Genomic DNA, 20739 nt, shown 5'->3' with positions numbered 1-20739 from the left:
TTCTGATTGTCCTCAACTGAAATGTAATGGGATCCTCACCTATAAGTTTGATATAGATGGCTTTCTTCTAAGGGCAAAGACAGAGGAAACACTGACAAACAAAGGTAATGTCTATCAAGTTCCTCGTAAAGATTATGATACTATCCAGCAAGCAGTTGTGGAGAGAAAGAAGTCACTCCAAGGGGAGATGGCGACGGAGCAAACAAAGAGCGTGTATCTCGGAATGACAGTTACTCCGAAATAGTCTGCTACTATGTCCTCGTGGTCATGGGCAGAACGTCCACCCGGCAATATACAGACTCTGGAGTATGGAAAAGAAGGCCAGGGAACTCCAACGCTTCCCGTTCAATGTTTTCTTATCTTATGTTCTAATACTCTCTGTTATCATATAGACAGCCAACGCGCAGTCAGAGAAGAAAAAGCATGCAACAAAGAGCTAAACAGATTTATGTTAGCGTATGCTGTTCACCTCTTTAGCGTCTTCTGCTTCTCCGCATCAATCAGCTTCCTCCTCTGCACGACCAACCCCTTCCTCTTCCTCACATTATCCATAGTCAACCCTCCCAAATCCTCCGACTCCTCCTCTGTAGCCGGCACCCAGAACGGATCCTCATCCAGCATTTCAAACCCAGCAAATATCAGCTGCGGTTGATAAGATGCAACAGTATGATACCAGCTATCCGCGGAGAATGTCGGGCACATCCACATCTTCTCAATGGCTGCTTGACCCGCATTGGACATAGCAATAACTCGGCTCATTGACACAAAGTAGTAGAAGACTAGGAAAATGCTTGCAGCAATATCGATCAGTGTAACAGTCACCCTGCTATCTCATGCCATTGATCACCAACACCATCACCCACAGGATGCAGCTGAAAGCTCCGCTGCTTAATGCCCCGTTCCACATCGTCCTCATTGCTCTCTTCGGCGTATGTGACCTCAAACTCATTTAAACCATCGTTGTACGTCGCGTTAACCAGGAAAATTCGAAGATTGCCTTGCTTGATAATGTCTGCTTTGGGTGGGCGTGCAAGTCTGGACAAGAAGTTCACAACATAGATGTCGACAGCGAACTTCTTGGCGTAATCCTTGGCCTTGGTTATTGCCTCGTCGACTTCTTCCTCGGTGACCTTGTCGACCTTGAGTTCGAACCCCACTCCGCTCCCCCCAGATTCGGACATCAAGTGCAGGTCCATCCTCAACTTGTGGTCGCCTTGGTCCGGGTGCACCTCACTCCCACAACGCCAACCTTCAGGCAGCAGGTCACGGAAGACGGAGTAGAGTTCAATCTGAAAAATGTGTTCAGCAGGGCCTCTCAGGTTCCAGGCCTTTTTAATGTCGAGTTGGCTAGGACGTATATACATTAGGGCCTTTTCAAGAAGCAGAATGGGCCGCAGCATCTCAGATAATCGAATTTTATGCTTTGGAAAGACGGAGTGGAGGCATATGCGGTAAATCAAGCCACTGGTAAAGTGCACCAACCTCTCATTGTCCTTAGTCTTGTTATCCGGATCGACAAGTGACAGGACTCCTATATTAAATAGCGCCCTTTCATTCGCTGTTACATTCTTCAGGTTCATATGCCATTGTCTATTTCCGGACGCTAAGTACCTCAGTACCAGTTCGCGGAGGCCCTGATTTTAGAGATGAGTGTCGATTGTAGAGGGCAAGCCGTTCATAAACGGCTCAAAGTTGGTCAGGAAGGTTTGCGGCCAGCTCTTTTCATTGACATTCGGTTGCATTGTGTCATACATGTGCATGAGAGTCATGAATGAGGACGCGTGACCGGCTGCTTCTCTCTGGATCCCTTCTTTGATCGCATCCGGGATTTGCAAGTCACGGGCTGTCTCATACTCTCTGTAAAGGCATGCCGTCTCGTTGTAGTCCAGGCGTGGCATCAATTCAAATCTCACCCTGTTAAATGGAGATCCGAGGTTGTCGGCTTCTGGCTCAAGTGGATTAAAATCCTAATGTTTCCAGGCGAGTTCTCGCAGCTGAGATGTGCCGACACCTATGTATGGTATACCATTCTCGTCCAGGCACCTGCAAAACTCCCTCACAGTCCGTTCCGCATCATCATTTCCGATCATCCACTGCATTTCATCAATCAAGCAGAATGCCGTCTTCTTCCCTCCATATTTTCTTTCCAAATGCGACACGAACTGGCCCTCGTCCATCCTTCTCTTGAACATGCGAAACGAAACCTTTTCGTAGAATCTGTCCTCCGTAAATTCTGACAGTTTGCCAATTGCATAGTCCAAGTTGACCCACAAGACTGTATATCGTTTGGCTTTAAGGTACTGTTTCATTGCGTATAAGACGCTTGTTTTCCCCGACTGGTACGGACCGTGAATGATAGCTGGCATTTGAGTCCTCAGAGCCTTCTGCAAGATATCAGGGAAATAGTTTCTGTTGATAGGTGGAACTTGAAGGACAAAGTCACCTGGCCTTAGAGGCCCATACGGCTTGATTTCCAGTTCGTCCGGAGCTGATCTTCCAAAGATGGTATAAATGTAGTTTGCGGCGTTCACAACGACCTCACTGATCCTCTTCGGATATCTGGTCACTGTGAGGGTCTCCGCTGGCAATTCATCCGAAGGTGCCTTCCTCTTCTCGGCTCGTCTTCGCCCTTCATCAAACGCATTGTCAGCAATGAAATAATGACCCAGAAGAGAAGAGCAAATAAAATAACGTACCGACAATGATATGAACGAAGTATTCTTCGGCACTGGCATTGTCCAAAAGGTCACGGATATCCCTCGGAGAACTGACAACTGGGAGGGTCCCCGCGTCTATTCTCCGATATAGTTCAACGAGAGCCTTGCCCTTACCCTCGTCATCAAGGACATTTTCACGGTAAAGAGTAATGTTGCTTGGCGAAAATGTCCTACTGCCTGACAATTGAGTGTGTCTGTAACGGATGTCTTGAGGGAGAAGATCGTGGTTTTCGTTACTTCCACATCGAAGGCATCATCCAGTTGATCCCCTCGCAAAAGGCACTGTATAGTAACCTTGGTGCCGCCGTCCATCGACATTTCTCCGTAGCGACGTGTAAGGATAAGGTATGAAAGGTAACACTCCCTTTTTTATGACCGTTTTGAGAGTTTTCACGCATCCAGTATCAACGGGAGCTGAACTGGTTACATCGTGCTCCGAGTCGATCGACAACTGCAAGGGGCTGGCTATCCGATCAGGTGACAGAGTCACTGATGCGATCGTAATCGGAATATGAGGTACAGTTATGAGAAGGTGCGAGCCACATAAAGTACGAAATGCGAACTCCGATAGCAAAGTGAAGAAGAAGAACGTGGCTCCTCGAGGATTCTTTCTGCAATTAGCGAATTTTGTATCCTGGTGTGTGCCCGGCAAGGGTATGTGACAATTATCTTAGTGACCGCGTCGCAATCACAAGGAGGGATTGCCAGGATGAGAGGAAGAGTGGACGCGATCGTGGACTCAAGATCGAAAAGGCTCGGCGAGGGAGAGGAAGGATTCGAAGGCGTCAAAGGTGGGTGAAATGAAATTATAGTTATGAGTCACTGAGGCTCTTGTTGGAAACGACAGGGCTTAATGAGTTTCTCGAAGAGGTACGGAGTACGGCACCAGAAATTGCGACGCGCGTTGGGGTTTGGAGGTGACATAGACTATGTCACTGTGGCCAATCCGGAAGATCGGAACAGGTACAAAGCTGTAGTCTAATATTTGCAAGAAAGGGAAGTAGCTGCTTGTAACTGCTGCTCAATCTTTCACAAATAGGCGGGAGGAAGGAGATTAGGGCTTAAGGCACCTAGGTGGAGGGCAGGAGGCTCACGTTTCCCTAGGCGGTGAGCCGCGTATAGGCCTTCAGGACAAAGGCTTAGTACAGTACTCCGTACAGAGTACAGGGTAGTTAACTAACGTAATTTCCACCCGAACGACGCACCTTCCGAATCCTCCATCAACCCACCTACCAACAACCCACTTTTTCATCAAAATTATGCCAAAAAAGGCGCAAAAAAAAGAGCACAAATCAAGAAGTCAGGATCCTATTTGCTGTAAATGTGTTAAAAAAATGGTCAAATCACGAAAGTACGCGCAGCAGCGCGAGCATACGATGTTCCTGAAGCTAACCTTCGACACCGACTTCATGGGCACCCTAAACGAGTGAATCTACATGCAAATTGCCTCAAATTGTCGGATACTGGAGAGGAGATACTGAAGAAATGGATAATCTTATGAATCGGTGGAGCGGCCCCATGGCCATCTACTGTGCAAGTTATGGCTGATATATTGGTCTCTGAGCGAGGTGAACAGACTCCTCAGCCAGTTGGTAAAAACTGGGTTAGCAACTTTCTCAGCGCTAGTCTGAGAGCTCAATTGGGGGGAAATGAAGCTATTCAAGCCATGGATAATACTGCATTGGTTCCTCCTTGGAGAGAAAAATCAGGGGTAGAGCCGGCATTGAGGCAGGCTCTATGGAGCGTGGCCTGTTGGAGGTCATGTGATATATATGACATATATTGGCCAGACCTGGTAGCTGCCCGAATGCCATGTACTTTCTTAATCGCAATAAGGCCTTAAAGACAAAAATATATATGGAGATACAACTATAAGCGTGCCAAATGCAAAGATCCAAAGATGCAAATGATTTAATACCTTTTAAGCTGCTAAGGCTCAGTATGACATTCTCAATAAAGATATCTATAATTTTGATGAGACAGGCTTTGCAATGGGCATTATTGCAACTGCGAAGATCGTGATAATATCAGACTATATAGGTAAACCAGTTCTTCTGCAGCTAGGGAACCATGAGTAGGTAATAGCAATCTAAGCAGTCAATTCCTCTGGATGAGATCTACCACCTGTCATTATATTTCTAGGAAAAAAGCATTTTGGCTCCTGGTATGAGAATGATCAAATACCACAGGATTGGAGCATAACCCTGAGTTCCAATGGATGTACCACAGACGAGATTGAACTGTAATAGCTTCAAAAAAAAAAACATTCAATCCATATATAAAACCCCATATAAAGGGCAGACATAGGATGCTAGTTCTTGATGGCCACAGCAGCCATCTTATGCCTCAATTTGATCACTATTGTACCCAAAACGATATTATTCCGGTCTGTATGCCTACACACTTGTAACATCTCTTACCGCCTTTCGATGTTGGCTGTTTTGCAGTTCTTAAGCAATCATATAGCTGCTTGGTCGAGGAGAGTATGCGGCTCGGTATCAACCATATCAACAAGCAAGACTTCCTTACAGTCTATTCATATGCACGTATGGAGGCATTTAAACCAAACAGTATTTGCAATGGATTCGCAGCCACTAGTTTGGTCCCATTCAATCCTGAACGTGTGCTATCTTAGCTTCATATTCAGTAGAAGACACCTATACTACCTGGCAGCAGTCATAGCAATTTGCAGGCAAATTAGGTGCCAGAGACGCCTCATAATATTGTTAAATTAAAACAGCAGTCAGCAACAATTAAGGCACTACTAAACGGCGTACATAGAGCCCTCCAAGCCCTACAGACACAGCCCTTAATTAGCTAATTAAGGGCTGCCAATTAGCAATGCATAATGCAGCCCTTCTTGCAAAAGAGAACCATGATCTACGGGCTGCAAATGAGAAGCAGAAGCAAAATCGCAAAAGATACAATAGGAATCTATACCTCATACAGGTTTATTGACTATACAAGAAGGCCGACAACTCGCTCAAACTGTTCAACAAGGAGCTGAGGCCAATGGAGGCCGTGGAGGCGGCACCTGCGGAGACTGCTCGCAGGCGCCTGCACGCGCTCCACCGAAGTGTAGTGTGTGGGATTGTAGGGCATAGAAGTAATCAATGTCCACAACGCTCTAGATAATAAATTGTATAATTTTATGCTTTTTTTGCGGTTTGAAAGGCTTCAAGTATTGAGCTGATTCGGAAGGTGCGTCAATTAGTTGACTAATGAACTAGCCCACGACAAAATCTAATTTTTTCTAGAAATCAGCCTATCTTTATCCTATTATAAAATAAGAAATAATAATAATAAATAAAAATATTTATAAGTATAATATAGCTTAATTGTTGATTATACAGTAAAATATGGCCATTTTTGGTGTAAAAACTAGCGTTAGCTAATTGCTTCCTTCACAACACTGTACGTCTGGAAAGAAAGTAGAAAATTTGCAAACTGTATGACTTCATAGAATAAGCTAATCGGAAATCATCAGGCAGCTTTATAATGAGTTATCAGCAATTTGTATACAGTAGTATGTATACAATTTAGATACATCCATGGTCCCATGGGAACGCCCACTAAATTTCCAAGGCGCTTCGAAGGACGGGCAATATAACTAGTGCAATGCACCCGTAAAGCAGCAACATCAACGCGAAAAGGCCACAAAATTGGCATCAAAGACCACGGCCTGCCCACGCTCTTTCCGGCGTCACCCAGAGTTACTCCGTGCAGAGTAGATTCTGCTTGGATTAGTATTAGTTAAAGTTAGGCTAACGACGTACGGAGTAATTACCTAGCCTAGGTAGATTTCCAGCACCTCAGCGTTGGGGAAGCCGTTGAGACGCTAGACAGGCCGTAGGCCGCCCTGGCAAATACTTAGCCTAGGTTAATCGAGGTTAATCAAGATATTCTTGCATTTGCACAGTCTGATTCGCTTCACATGACAAACCGCTAATTTAGTTCCCTTCTGATGGGACCCATGAGAATTCACCGCAAGCGAAAAATGTCACACCATCAGGTTCTACCGCTGCACCGCCATGCAGGGCTGGTGGCCTAGCCTGCAGGGTGCTCGACCACGTTCCATGTACTGTACATACTCCGTACCAGTAACAAGTTCCTTTTTTGGTCTAGCCTCCCTCGTCACAATTCATCATAATGACTGTTCAGACTGGCGCACCAGTAAACGCAGTTACCTGGTGAGTGGATCAATTGTCAAGGATGCGGGACATGCATCTGTCCCCTGTCTGTGACTTATGATATCGAGTGTCAGGGAAGTATGCACCCGACATCTCTCTCTGATCGTCAGTGAATCTCTGTATGCTCATTAATAACTCCTTGTATCTGATCCCACACGCCTGGAAAACAGGTAAAAACGAATTGTCGTGATCCCACGCCGGTTTGCATTGCTTCGACTTTTCGGGCTTGAACTGCCAAGAGTAATTAGTTCGTTGTAATCTATACTCCGTATGGATCTTTCTGGAGGATGAACGATGGAGAAAGAGGCGTAGCCCCAGCCCTGGTCCCTGCTCCATAGATATCCCTCTCTTGATATCGTTCCCCGCGCGCAGGTGCAGCTGACAAGGGTATTTCTCGACTCGATTACCCACCGGCGTGGGAGGCTGATGCTCATGCGGCTGAATGTGATCAGCTTTTCAACATGCCGATCCCAATCAGATTCGATGTGACGATGTCAATAGCTTCCTCGGTAGCAGGTACCCACAGGACAGCGTCCTGGTTGGATGATATCAACACCGAAGGGTTGGTCGATCATATCTAATCGTCATTTAGTAGCTTGAGGCGGCTTGGGATTGCCTTTTCCATCATTGTTTGTATCGTTTGTACTCTAGACGTGCCAATGCCGTATCCTGCTTTTCATTTCATTGAGCCTAGGACTGCTTCTTGCCCATAACATCTGTCATACTCCGTAGTTATTGTGTTTCGTGCTTCGTTCTGATTTCGGAATAGGAGTCGAGCTGTGGCAATAATTTTAAGATTAGCAACATTTCTCTGGAATCTGCAGTCGTGCTCTGATGAATCATGGGAGGCTGAATCAGACTGGGTTTGTTCTGCGCTTACCTGATAAAGTGCCATACTGCGACAAGCGACCTGCCAAGACACTCAATTGTCCAATGACGAGATTCATCCCCAGAGATTGTTAGATACGGGGAATGGCTAGCCTCAGGCCATTGGTTGACGGAGGAACTCGGTCATGGTCGCTGGTATAGCCTAGTAGCGGGTACGGTACCCGCGCCCTCTTAGTGCTATCCGCGGGAGTGGGCGATCTGATTAAAGCCCTTGCTAGTTCAGAAACCACATGGACCCCCCCACTTTGCATTGGTTTCCCGCTGCTTTCAGCTGATGACGACCCTTGCTGCCTATCTAGACAAGAAACCGTCTATCGGAAGATTAAAGACGTTCTGGAAGCTCTGGGACTGACAGTTTTGACGTCTCGATTGCTTTCTTCCCAGTTAGCGCTGAGAATGATCTCCCGGATGTGGATGTGTATATTGTTCCGAATATCGGCTTGAACGAAGGCTGGAGTTGACTTCTCTTACCAGCGTAGCCTATGAAGATCCCCCGTGCTAGTGCAATTGTTGACTCATCGCGGCTAGCCTCGGAGAATCTCATCGCAGGTTTCATGGGATATCTGAGGGTCAATAGATCAGCAAAGAGTGTCAACAGAGAGGATATTGCTTGCCAGGTTGCAGTTCCGTCCGTTGCTCCTCTCAGAGTCTGTCCATAGAAGATTTGTACCTGTTCGGGGCTGCTTAGGTACAGAGTAACGTAGAATAGATTTGCTGCGGTTTGGCGATGGAGAAAGGAAGGCGGGGGAACGTGCATCCGCAGTTCTTGATTGGGAAATCGCTTTTCGATACACGGTTGGTCAAACGCGAAGACTTACCCCACACGCGAACTCCAGACAGTTTTGTTCATCATCAATACTTCCAGGAAACACTCTTCTCATTTTGGAAACTCTACCTAGGCGCTGAGGATGTACCCGATGCTGAGTCAACCCTGTCTTAGAAACCCACGGATGAAGACCAAACGCGATTGGCAGCACAAGCGAGACCTTCACCAGCTGAAGAAAGTCCTGACAACACAGAGCAAACAAGATGTTACAGTGTGGCTTGGCCCTGCCCATGAAGAGTCACTGTTGCTGTAGGCATTTTGATTGGACCTAGGACGCATCTCCCTGATGCTGGGGCCGCAAAAGGCACAATTTGCTAATGTTTTCGATAAAGTTAACAGGAACCAAACATCCTTCAACGTCTCCGATGAATACACGTGGGCCTCATTTGCAGATCCCTAAAGAAGGTTGAGAAACGTCCTCGAAATAAATACTACCGGAGTCCGTGGTGACATGGCCTTACGTTCTTACGTGGACAGCTCATCAACACATCACCGAGCCTCTTTCACCTGCAGACCCTGGATCGATTGCCCCCAGTGCTTCAGCTCATGTCCGCGTTTGATGAAGCTCCAATATTGACCAAATTTAGGCAACCATGCCCAAATTTTGGATTTCATTCCCGTTTGGATGGTGAGGCAAATAGCATAACGTTATCTCACTCCTGGAAAGATTTCTAACCTTTTAAAGACACCGTGCAAACCTTTGAGCTTAAATGCAGAAACTAAGATAATTTAGTTAGGTATTCAGCGCTTACAACAAGCAACCTGCATCTAACTTAGCCCCAGTTTAACCCTGTTCGGCATGGGCAGAGGACCTGCATAATACATAGGGCGCAGAGGGCCCCGCCGGCCATGCGGCCACGTCGAGACAGCATGACAGGGATGGGCATTGAGACTCACGCTGATTCGTGCTCGGTCAGTCGACTGCAGTTTGCAGGTAGCCAATTTTGTTGCAGAAGCACAGCAGATCCTGGAATGTGGCTGCTGCTGCCTGCAAGCTGTAAGTTCCTTGGGCTGTTGTAATTAGCTAATCATGGTTGTCTAAGGAGCAAGGCGAGAGAACAAAAGGCTAAAGGAATCAGCCTCCCAAGTACGGAGTACATCTTGCAATTCTCCTTCATTTAACCTACGAGCTAGAAGATAGACTAACTGGCGGGGCGCTTTTAGAACCCCGAACGTGTCTGCTAAGCTTGCCTTCTCTAACCAGTGCCGTGTCGGAATTTACAAGCCAGTCTTGAACGGGCGTCATTTTTTGCAGATGGGATTATTTCCGGTCGTCATTGCATACTTCTGGAACCCTTGATACCCAGCCGCTTGCAGGGTCTCCCCCGTGGAGTGCGGCATGAAGAACTCGCCTCGAGGTGTATGCATGTTTTGGACAGGTCATCGCGCTTGCTGTCACGACTTAATATGGCAGCTGAACCTCAAACTTGGCGCTAGGCTTGATAATGGCCCGATGGCCGCTTGGCAGAGGCTGATGGCTGAGTCCGATTGATGTATGTTTCCCGTTCCCTAATTTTTCTTGGGCCAAGGAACGTTGAGACTGCAATCAGATCAAGTCAACCTGCTTTGTCTCTATGGGCCCCTTTAAACCCAAGCGGTTAGCCCATGCACTGTACTGCGCCTCTTCTCACCAAGGCTGTCAGTATCAATCACAGTAGTAAAGTTAAGCTCACAACATGTCAAAGTGTGGACTACACGGCTCCTAAGCAGGTTCATCACAGGGCGTACAGTATGTATCCAGTGGAGCCCTTGTCCTGAGATGTCCTACAGGGTCTTTTAGAGGCTGCACTTCTATCCTCGTTGCGTATTTTGATGGGTATGGTTCGGAATACTCATGTCATCTATATAGAAGCCCCTGGATCACAACAACCATGCTTCTGCGTTCATCAGTTAAGAATGAATGTAGCGGTGTCCACATCGGGAGAAGAGGCTGCGTTGCTAAGGGAGCCCGCACTCAACATCGGTGTCGGTCATCACTGTCGGTCCATCGCCGTCGGTCCTTTGAAGGTCCCGATCTTCATCGAGTCTGGCACGGTCGGGCCCATGACCCACCGCCCAGCCGTGCGCGATGCGCTACTGCAAGCTTTCAGACACAGCCTGGGCCCAGCGATTCCCAAAGCCAGTAGCAGGTCGAGGCCTGGCAGGCCCTGAACGGACCCTATGAGTTAGTGGTTAAGGGGTCTTGGATCGAGATTGTCGGGTCCCGTCAGGCCAGTCACCGGCCCCAACCCGCGTGGAAGAATAACCAAACATTAACGTCCGTTGTTCGCCTCCTTTGAACGCTGTCGGTGCTTCGACCCCGCCGGTGGGACACCGTTTGATCATTGATGCTCGCTAGCGTCCAGAATGGCTCTTGCCCCGAAATGCGTCTCAAATGGCCTTTCTCCGATTCAAGAGCTGAAGAACGCAGGGTGCCAGGCAAGGCCTACCCGAAACGCTCAGATTCTCAACATGACGGCCTCCAAGAAGACGATCAGAACGAGCTAGCTAGTCGATCCACTAGATTTACATTCCGGGGCACCAGCATCTGACCCCCATCGTGGCGGTTGAATGTCTCGAACGTCGCGCAGTGGCCCTGTCGCTCGGGGATTAACTGTCTCCAAACTTCTTAAGCAGTAATTCATCCCCCAAGTTATTGTCAGCTGAACTGTGAGCTTATATTGGTTCTGTGCTGCCTTGCTTACCTGCTCCCACCCCATCGCAACCGTTGCAGCAGACAACGATCTCTCTGGGGATTTCACACATCCTCGTATTCCAAACACGTGTTGTGCTGGTCCTTGCATACGAGACGGGATTATCTACTTGCCAAGAATTCCAAATTTGGATCCTTTTTGATTCTTCGTCTCATCTTGTCGGACTCAGGACTATAAGGGACAACCTCTTGTATCATACTGCTGATTATTCCCTTGGTATGACTCCTGTGTATTCCGACGTGGTTTGAGGCAAACTTGCACAAAACACTCCATTAATTAGGGCTCGACAACTTATGGCTTGAGCTTGATCTGTTGGATGTATTTTTCTTGCCTCTTCAGTCATTCGTTTCTCTCACCGTGCTATTTGTTTGTTGTTGTTTGAGAAGAAGTGATGGCAGGACCAGGAGGTGGACCCCCACGCAAGAGTCATACCAAGTCCAGGAACGGTTGCAAGACCTGTAAGAGGAGGCATATTCGATGTGACGAGACCTTCCCTCAATGGTATGCGTTTCTGTATCAGTCAGTTGAATGCTTAGAAAGAAGAAACTGACGGATGGCTTTGATAGCCGAAATTGCACCAAGCACAACTGCCGATGTGACTATATGGATGTGGCAGCAGCCCGAGAAGAAGCGTCCCGGAGTCCTGGGACGCCTAACCTAATGATGACTCCGGAAATCGAGATGGAAATAGAGAACTGGCGCCTGGCCGGCATTCCTCCATTTCCCGAGTTGGCTCAGTGCCCTCAGAACAACTGGTACCAGTTCTCTCGGACTGATCTTCGACTCATTCATCACATTGCTGGACTCTCGATTGATTTTCACCGCCGTGGTTTGAGTAATGGCATCGTGTGGGCGCCTAAAATGCCATGGTAAGGCCTAATCGATTATCTTGTATCTTCTTGGACCAGGTATTCATGTTCTCTGCTATCAGCTTCCTCGCTATCGCGGTATCAAGTGATTTTGTGATGAGTTCGATTCTGGCCTTTTCGGCATCTCATCTAGCATTCATGACTGGAAGTAAAGAGACGGAGAATTTGTCCTATCATCATCGAGGAGTGGCAATCAAGGGCCTGCAGAAGGCGATCGGTACATTCTCCAAGGAAAACTGTGATGCGATTTTGGCTGCATCCATGCTGCTGTCCTGGCAAGCTACGGAGTGGTTAGTACTATGACTTCCGAAACGAAAGGTCATGACGATCTAACCCATCCATCAGGAGATCATGGGCATCTCTGCAGAAAGGTCTCTCATCGGTAAGGATTCTATACGGAGTACTCAACACAATGGAATTGGCATTTTCTCATGACGAAATTCGTTTAGGTCCTGGATGCAATGCATCCTTATTGGAAGGAAGAGTCCGAACTCGCCCAGTTTCTGGAGGGTCAAAGAGCCTTTCGCCCTCTGGGAGCTGCAATGACTCCAGGATACCTTGGGAGCGCCAATCGGTTTCAAGATGATAATCTAGAAAGAATTGACGCTGCCCTCGCAGACCTCCAGACGCTCCGGGATCGCGTTCAACACAATGGGGAATGCTTCGACAAAATCACGGATCTCCTGGGTTTCGTCCAGCAGCTGCGCAGCGACCTGCCGATCCAATCACCGGAAAATGCCTTTGAGAGGCTTCAGCCACTGCGAACATGGCTGTTCTGGCTACCAACAAAAATGCTTCGCGGGGGAGAGGCCGATCTCTGTGCCTTGGCAGTTTTGGCCCAGTTCCTTGGAACAGCCTTGGCCATTGAACCTATTTTCCCTGGGATCGGGGGCTCGTATCTTGGTTGCATGGCCGTTGCTCCTCTTGAGGATATCGACAGAATTGTTTTGTCGAGGAAAGCAACGCATCCTTATTTACCTGAAGTCCAATTGGCCGCCTCTCTGATGGACTTCCCTCGCCGTGTCCTTGCCGATTACAAGAGTTGTGCTCAGTGGACCCAACAACCTGGACCGATGGATCCCTTCACTGCGACTCCACCAAGCCCATATCATGTCTTTACCGATATCCCTTTTGCCACCTCTTCACCGTCTACAACCTCTTCCTCCGCCTATACCGCGTACACGTCCTCCATTCACTCACCCCCGGTGCTTGCCATGCCGGGATCGCCTTTCCAATCACCAAATCTGTATGCTCCTCGTCCCGGCTTTTGTCACTTATATGCCAGCTCTCCCTTAACCTCGGACCACGGGGACGATGCAGCCAGCTTATCTGACTACAGCCAACCCGGAACGATTGAACATTCGCCGGCCTTTTCGACACCATATGCAGACGACTTACCTACGGGGGTTTTGTCAGGCACGAATGGGTCAGCTGGAATGGGCATGGGCATTCTACATGAGTCTCCCTTGATGCCTCTAGGGTCGGTTGCTCTTGAACCCTGGACATGACATGACGTGAAAACCCAGTCGCCGTACAGAATTTCTTCCTTGCGAGATTGTGGGCTGAGTTCTTCTAGCCTTCCACCACAGCGTGGAAGCTCCAGGGTTGTCATGTCTGCGCCGCAAAGTCGGTCCTTTCCCGGTGGACCGTACATATGAACTCGAAGAGGTCTGATGTCGACTTTGGATGTCGCCTTTGGACTCAACCTTTACCAGGATGGCACAGACAGCTTGCCGTGTCAGATTAGATAAAGATGTCTTGTCACGTCTCTGGACGCTTATTGAACGTTACAGTGCATTTGGAGGACGGTCAGTTCTCGACGCCCACAAAAACTCCGCCAGGCTGATGGCTCGATTATCGTTAAAAAAGACATTTACCAGGGTCTACGAGCGATGAATGAATCGTACATACATAATAAACGCGTTTATAGGTGAGGCATCTGCTGACGTCATTCTGTGATACTTCTTTCTGGCCTTTTACTTCTCTGCAATACGCTGGATGGTTACGAGTCGAGGATTGTTTTGGGGTGTTAAGTTAGTGAGACGTCTTTCAATGAAAGATACCATGTCACATCTGATCAATGTATGTAGACGCTGTGCTTGTTGTCAACAAGGGTTTGATATCATTGGGGACAATTGGGAGAAAACTTTGAGTCGAATTACTGTTGTCTGGAGGACAAGCAACTCCGAGATGAACAGGGAATGGCGTATTAAGTAAAACTAAAACTAATTTGGGCTTCGGTTCCTTCCTTCTAAAAAAGGATTCGGTTGTATGTATGTATGCACATGTCTGTACAGAGAATAATGCCAACCAACAAACTCGCTCGTGAGATCTCGAAAGCTAGATTCTCCATGATTAGAAGAGAATAAATAACATAAACTGCACAGAATATTAGGACGGGTAATCTTGAAGCCACCTGGCATCCTAACAAAAGAGAAAAAAGAACCAGTACACCGGCTAAACTTCTCTAATCGAAATCAAACCTCTTCCTCTTGAAGATATCATGACCCTCCCGAATCTCATGACTCACTTCCTCAATGACCCGCCCCAGAATGTGGAGATGTCCCAGTCTCTCTTTAGTGCCTAGTAGATCTGAGTAGTCTTGATACCCCGGAGGGAAATCGAACATCGAGTCCAGCAGGGCACGAGGACTTTGGATGATACCGGCACTTTCCAGTCGACTGTGAGACTAGAAGACGTAACCTTGGTTTCGGAGGTTGAGGTTCGCTGGAGCGTTGATCTTAATTAGTACCTAATCCCTAAATGCCTCCTATTAATCCTGATTATACTCTTTTAGAGAACCTTTATAGAATAAGGTACCTATTATATAGAGGGTACTATTATGACTTTCCCTATATTTAATCTTAATGCCAGTTATAGGAACAGACTGCTGTAGTGCTCTTTAAAGATATACATTTACTCTATGATTTAAGCTTAAAGTCTAAGATTATATTTCTAAAATGTTATAATAGTAGGCGTAATAGTTTCTATATAAATAAAAGGCCATTAGAGATAAGGAATAAACATGATCCTTATAGTATATAAGGCTTATGAGATACTTCAATAACAAAAACCATAGAGAAAACTAATCTAGTAACCTGAGCCAACCATTATCCACTTCCGATTCAGTATCAGCGTCGGGGCTTGAGGAAGTTGAAGCTAGACCTTTTTTGGGGTTCCGAGACTTATAGGATTCGACCTTTTTTTTTTGCAAAGAGTTGTGACAAAATCGTCGACCCCGCCGAAAAGTTCGCCAACTGGAATAGTAAGGAACTGTGTTATGCATATAATCTCTTCCACTTCTCAAGGTGGAAGTCCCGGGACAAATTCCTGAGCAGATTCTGTTTGGTCCAGTCGATATAGGCCACCAAACCTCATCTGAGAGACATAGAAAAGCCTCATGTAGATTTCGAGGCGGAAAAGGCGTCGCTGGAGACGTGCCAGCTCGGTGGACCACAGTCTCTGCTCCATGTTGGTAGTACCCTTGTTCTCTTTTGGGGTTGCATAGGGCACCAGTTTCATCTCGTATAATACTTTATTATAGTAATCTATTATGAAGTCTTCTATAGCTGAATATAAAGAGACTAAGTATTATAAATAGGAACAATCAGATATGGCTTTGTAGAGTCCTTGACCCCGCTTACAGGTATAGCTCTCTAAGAGGCTGCCACACTTCTGTTTAACCGACGCAATATCGTACCCGTGCTCCAGAATCTCTGTAATTTGTCGCGCGTCTAGAGCAAACAAGGCATCTGCTCGCATGGCGGGGTGAATGTCACGAAGGAGGATCGATAGGTAGGAAAGGAAGATGCGATAAAACTATGCAGAGGCATGGATGGAGGAGTAGAGATCTCTAGGTGAAGAGAGAAATTGCAGAATTTGCAGGATAAGTTCTGTCGAGAGCGACGTTAGGTCGGTTGGCATTTGAGCGAGGTATAGGAAAATAAAACCATATTTTGCTAAGGGTCGTCCAAGCTTATATCAGGACAAGATAGATTCCATCTCCCCTCATCACGAGAGGCATTGCAGAACACTTTGAGTCTTTGGAAGAACATCTTTATCAGTAAAGAGGTCGGGATAGATGGATAATCATCTATTTAAGTCCTTGAGGTTCTGACTGCATAGCGAAACCAGAACAGGAATGCCCATACGCACGAGAGTGGCCTTGGACAAGGAGATCAGCTGGAGGCAAAAGAGTGGAAATGGAGAGTTGTCCCTCTTGCTTCAATTTCATTTCTTATTATCACCGAAACTATACTCAATAATGGCAGAGACTACTACACAAATCGAACCTTCTACGCAGAGCGAGTTTCAACCTGCCATTGAAGTCGATGTTCAGGTTCGCAAGAGTTCAGTGTTGCTATGAATTTAATTAATGGGACCCTAGGCCACTGATTATGATTCTACCTATGGAAATGAGCTGTTGGTAAACCACCTTTATTGCAGTTATGCGACTGATTGGATATGCCAGCTCGACCTACACTGCCTCTTTAACTTCTTCTGTTCTGGACTATCGCCATGAGAATGGGAGGCGCTATCATGGTTATCGCGATGGCAGTAAGGACTATTCTTCAAGGACTAGAAGTCTGCAGTCTTACTAATTTACTATAAAAAGGTTATCTCCTTCCCAATGACGAGGAAGAGGCCGATCGCCTAGATGTGGCCCATGAGTTGACTCTGACAATCATGGAGAGGAAACTGTTTCTTGCACATATTGGGCCATCACCACAGCGAGTTATTGACATTGGTACTGGGACTGGAATATGGGCAATTGATTTTGGTAAGCCATTGAACTAGACTGCTATATTTCACAGAGACTTATCTTGTAGCCGATGAGTACCCTTCTGCAGAGGCAAGTATCCCCCTGTTAATGGGAGAATGGCACCTGGCTAAGATATTTCCTTAGGTTATTGGCAATGATCCGAGTCCTATTCAGCCGTCCTCGTTAGTAAGCACTTACCTCCTTTATTGAACATTCCATTAGGGTCCCGCCAAATGTGAGGTTTCTTGTTGATGATATTGAGTCTGAATGGGCATATGAGAACAGTCCATTTGACTTCATCCATGCTCGTTATCTGTGTTACTCTATCAAGGATTTCAGGAAATTGATAAAGCAATGTTTCAAGTAAGGTTACTTCTATTCTGCTGTCCCCAGCACCTTGCATGTGGCCTCTCAGTCTCTCCGTCTCTTGCGCCGTGGTGGTGTTAGCATGTGGTCTCCGTTGTTCTGTTTCCCCTGCCATTCATCCAACCTCTTGGTCCTCGCATTGTTGCGCCGTTGATGTACAGCCCAATCATTGCTCTGTCTCCCCTCCATTATCTTGATTTCTTCGTTGCTATGTTTTGTCTACATTCTGCGATTGCTTCATCCTCTCGGTTCTTTGTGCTGACTTCACGATCAGCTGTACCAAGCCTGGAGGCTGAGTAGAGTTTCAGGACTGGGATGTGCAACTGAAGTCTGAGGATGGATCTACTAGAGGCACAGTGCTTGAGAAGTAGGCCAGGATCACATCTTGAGGAGTGGTTCCATGAAGCAGGGTTTATAGATATCCATGTGCAGAAATATCGGGTGCCAATGAGAGCCTGGCCCAAAGATCCATATTATATGTATGTGATGCAGTCTTCCCTTCCTTCTTCATTTTAACTATCACTAACTTCAACTTATATTAATTCAGAAAAAAGTTGGAACTTGGTCTTATGTGTCCTCGCTAGGTGTTGAGGCAGTCACCATTGCCGTGTTGACAAGATTTGAATTATGGAAGCCAGAGGAAGTAACAGTTCTTGCAGCTGGGGCTAGGAACGATGCCAAAAATCCGAAGATCCATTCTCTACGTGACTTATCAGTTGATTCTGTAACAAGCACCTGCCTTTGACTGCCTTGAGAACTAACTAACTGCATGCTGGTTAGTTATGTCGTGTATGGTCGAAAGCCAGAGTGAGTTGCGCCGCAAGAAAATTGCATAGCATCACTTGGCTGGAAATCTCTCATTCATATTATATTAGTTCGGTGTTCAGATTGTAATTACATGTCATGAATGAGTTTTTATTTTGAGAATTCTGGTTTATTCGATTAGAGAAGCCAGTCGGCGTGCTGGTTTTTCTTTCGTTAGTAGCCCAGGTGGCCTCAGGATTGCCCGTCCTAATGTTCGATGCCGTTCATGTGATTTATTCTCTTCTAATCATGGAGAAGCTCTCCAGATTGAGGGAGTTGGTTTACCGGCATTATTCTCTGTTCATACATGTACTTATGGTAATTACTGTTCTATAATTGATCCATGGTAAGCTTGAATAATAGGGATATTTCTATTTCTATTCTAGAGTCCACAGCAAGTTGTGATTTAGCTAAGTGCCAACCGTTGGATCTGATACTAGATGGGTAAGACGATATCTAGGTCATGTCCAACCTGACTCACCAGGTACCGCGGGGCAGTGGACCATGAGTCCATGACATGGCCAGAATGTACATACCTACCTGCCTAGGTAGTTATTAATAGAGAAATAGACATCATTTGGATTATTATAATTGTAACGTCTTTCTGCTACGACTCAATCCCCCACTGCCCACAGCCTGACATCAAATTTCGCACCAATCAGGAGCAGGGGCTTGCAGTCTCGGTGAAATTGACCCCGACCTATCGTGGGCTATCGCATGCCTACCCACATATCGCTATCAGACAAGACTCACCTTCTACAAGCCATTGCAACGACTTGCCATCATGCAGCTGGTCTCATCATCCGAACTGGCGCTCGACGCCAAACGACAGCATCGCATCAACGCCAATTCCTTCCAGCAGAATGCCATCCTCTCCTACCGAGGGTGGCAGTATGTGTGCTTCTACTCCAACAAGGACGACAAAGTACCCGGGGGCCCATTACTGGTGAATCTCAGCCGAAGGCGCCTTGACCGACCTTCGTCATCCTGGGAGACCTTGACGTTTCGAGATTATGAGCAGACCGTCGATGATGGCCATAACACGATCTCCATAGGCATCTGTGCAGGAGATGGGACGATTCATGTCTCTTTCGATCACCATTGTGACCAGTATGTCTGTCTCATTCAGGAGTTGTCCTGTTGCATGCATTCTCATCATCTTGTGATTGTCACTGTTGCCATCTCTGTAGCTGACAGAATTCAGATTACGATTTCGCGTGTCAATAGAAGGGCTCGCTAACCAACCGGATGCTTTCTCATGGACTCCTTCTCTGTTCGGGCCGACCCTGAACCACTTGCCTAGTTCGACCTGTCCGGAATCTCTTTTTAAAGAAGTCACATATCCTCGATTTCTCTCCGTCGGCAATGACCTTCTTCTGAGTTACCGGGTTGGCATGTAAGTAAAATAACCAAACGAAGAGAAGCAATTTGAAATCTGATGGACTCTCTACCCTTCCAGGGCTGGCGCCGGCTCCGACCTTCTTTTCAAGTACACGAGCAACAGCCATGAATATTCATACCTGGGACAGTTTCTCACGGGGGTGGAGAATAACCCTTATGTCAACGGGCTCGATTATGCTCACGGACGGATTCACGTCTCGGGTACCTATCGCCGCTTCATCGAATATGAAGGTGTCCACGACCCAAACTCAACACGACACAAGGCCAACGCCGGGCCCAATGGGCCCGAGAACAATTACAATCTGTTCTACGCATACAGCGATGACGCGGGTGAAACGTTCCGCAACTCGGAGGGCCAGGTGATTGCGTCGTTGCGGCAGGGTGAAAGCATCTATCCCAATGCCACTGGGCTGATCGTGTTTGAAATCCCCATGAACAGCGGCATCATGAATCAGGAATCGCAGACAGTAGACCGGAAAGGCGGCTTCCATGTCCTGAACCGAGAACACGAGGTGTGGATCCATTATTACCGAAACCCAATCGGTTCGTCACTGTCTCCAAAAGGAAGCGCATCAAAGCCGTACTGACGAGAACAGGTAAATGGAGCAAACATGCTCTTCCCGGACCTCGACCAACCAACACCGGTGCACGAGGCAGTGTTGTCGCATCGTCAGACACGGACACGCTCTTCTTCGCCCTCCCTGGTAATCGCGACAACACGTTGACGATCGTTGGTGCAGAGCTGGAAGGAGAAGTGCCGACCTACCGGATTCTGTGGAGCGAGGATAGATTCTTAGGCGAGCCGCACCTGGATTTGTACCACCGAGACGGTCGTCAGATGTTGTCAGTATTTATGAGGACAGAACCTGCAGATAATACTGATCGGAAGGTGGTTGTGATGGATTTAGCTGTGTAATTAGTTATCATCGTATATATCCCTGTTCTATGGCAATAATTTATCTACGCTGTACCGAAGTATATACATACTTTACTGTACTCCGTTGCAGTGGGCAAGAGAATGCATACACGTACTGTACAGAGTACCCCTTTGATGAGTCTATTCCTCTCGGTCAGCGCTGGCCCGAGCGCCGAAAAGCTGGGGTCCGGGGAAATGCGGGGATTCCCCAGCGCAAAGTGGGCTTCCCCACTTCGGCTTGACGGGCAATGCCGCCATCCATGGATTGGGATGCTTCTGGCTCAATTAAACTAGGTGCTGCGGATGG

The 20739-nt window shown here is 47.2% G+C and overlaps 7 protein-coding genes across 7 annotated transcripts; 4 read left to right on the top strand and 3 right to left on the bottom strand.

Annotated features, from left to right (window-relative positions):
- Positions 1-818: 818 nt before the first annotated feature.
- On the bottom strand, positions 819-1580 carry VTN77DRAFT_1106 (uncharacterized protein; the record flags this gene model as incomplete). Its single annotated transcript, XM_069416802.1, has 1 exon — positions 819-1580. One exon carries the CDS (start codon positions 1578-1580, stop codon positions 819-821), a length of 762 nt encoding a protein of 253 aa, XP_069273060.1.
- A 6537-nt stretch (positions 1581-8117) lies between these two features.
- Positions 8118-8552, bottom strand: VTN77DRAFT_1105 (uncharacterized protein; the record flags this gene model as incomplete). The annotated part of the gene is made up of 2 exons (XM_069416801.1): positions 8118-8167; positions 8267-8552. The coding sequence occupies 2 exons, from the start codon at positions 8550-8552 to the stop codon at positions 8118-8120; spliced, it is 336 nt and encodes a 111-aa protein (XP_069273059.1).
- A 160-nt stretch (positions 8553-8712) lies between these two features.
- On the top strand, positions 8713-9021 carry VTN77DRAFT_1104 (uncharacterized protein; the record flags this gene model as incomplete). The annotated part of the gene is made up of 2 exons (XM_069416800.1): positions 8713-8870; positions 8961-9021. 2 exons carry the CDS (start codon positions 8713-8715, stop codon positions 9019-9021), a joined length of 219 nt encoding a protein of 72 aa, XP_069273058.1.
- Positions 9022-11705: 2684 nt separating this feature from the next.
- VTN77DRAFT_1103 (uncharacterized protein) lies at positions 11706-13691 on the top strand (the record flags this gene model as incomplete). Its single annotated transcript, XM_069416799.1, has 5 exons — positions 11706-11815; positions 11881-12183; positions 12246-12473; positions 12529-12565; positions 12633-13691. 5 exons carry the CDS (start codon positions 11706-11708, stop codon positions 13689-13691), a joined length of 1737 nt encoding a protein of 578 aa, XP_069273057.1.
- A 1795-nt stretch (positions 13692-15486) lies between these two features.
- Positions 15487-15945, bottom strand: VTN77DRAFT_1102 (uncharacterized protein; the record flags this gene model as incomplete). Its single annotated transcript, XM_069416798.1, has 2 exons — positions 15487-15716; positions 15828-15945. 2 exons carry the CDS (start codon positions 15943-15945, stop codon positions 15487-15489), a joined length of 348 nt encoding a protein of 115 aa, XP_069273056.1.
- A 502-nt stretch (positions 15946-16447) lies between these two features.
- Positions 16448-16980, top strand: VTN77DRAFT_1101 (uncharacterized protein; the record flags this gene model as incomplete). The annotated part of the gene is made up of 4 exons (XM_069416797.1): positions 16448-16522; positions 16571-16605; positions 16655-16740; positions 16799-16980. 4 exons carry the CDS (start codon positions 16448-16450, stop codon positions 16978-16980), a joined length of 378 nt encoding a protein of 125 aa, XP_069273055.1.
- A 1919-nt stretch (positions 16981-18899) lies between these two features.
- Positions 18900-20432, top strand: VTN77DRAFT_1100 (uncharacterized protein; the record flags this gene model as incomplete). Its single annotated transcript, XM_069416796.1, has 4 exons — positions 18900-19225; positions 19320-19511; positions 19575-20059; positions 20113-20432. The coding sequence occupies 4 exons, from the start codon at positions 18900-18902 to the stop codon at positions 20430-20432; spliced, it is 1323 nt and encodes a 440-aa protein (XP_069273054.1).
- Between the last annotated feature and the right edge of the window lie 307 nt (positions 20433-20739).

Source organism: Rasamsonia byssochlamydoides (assembly GCF_041956645.1).
Source record: "Rasamsonia byssochlamydoides strain NRRL 3658 unplaced genomic scaffold VTN77scaffold_118, whole genome shotgun sequence".
NCBI classification, from domain to species: Eukaryota; Fungi; Ascomycota; class Eurotiomycetes; order Eurotiales; family Trichocomaceae; genus Rasamsonia; species Rasamsonia byssochlamydoides.
Note: the sequence above shows the minus strand (reverse complement) of the source record. Positions and strands in the feature narration are given on the sequence as shown.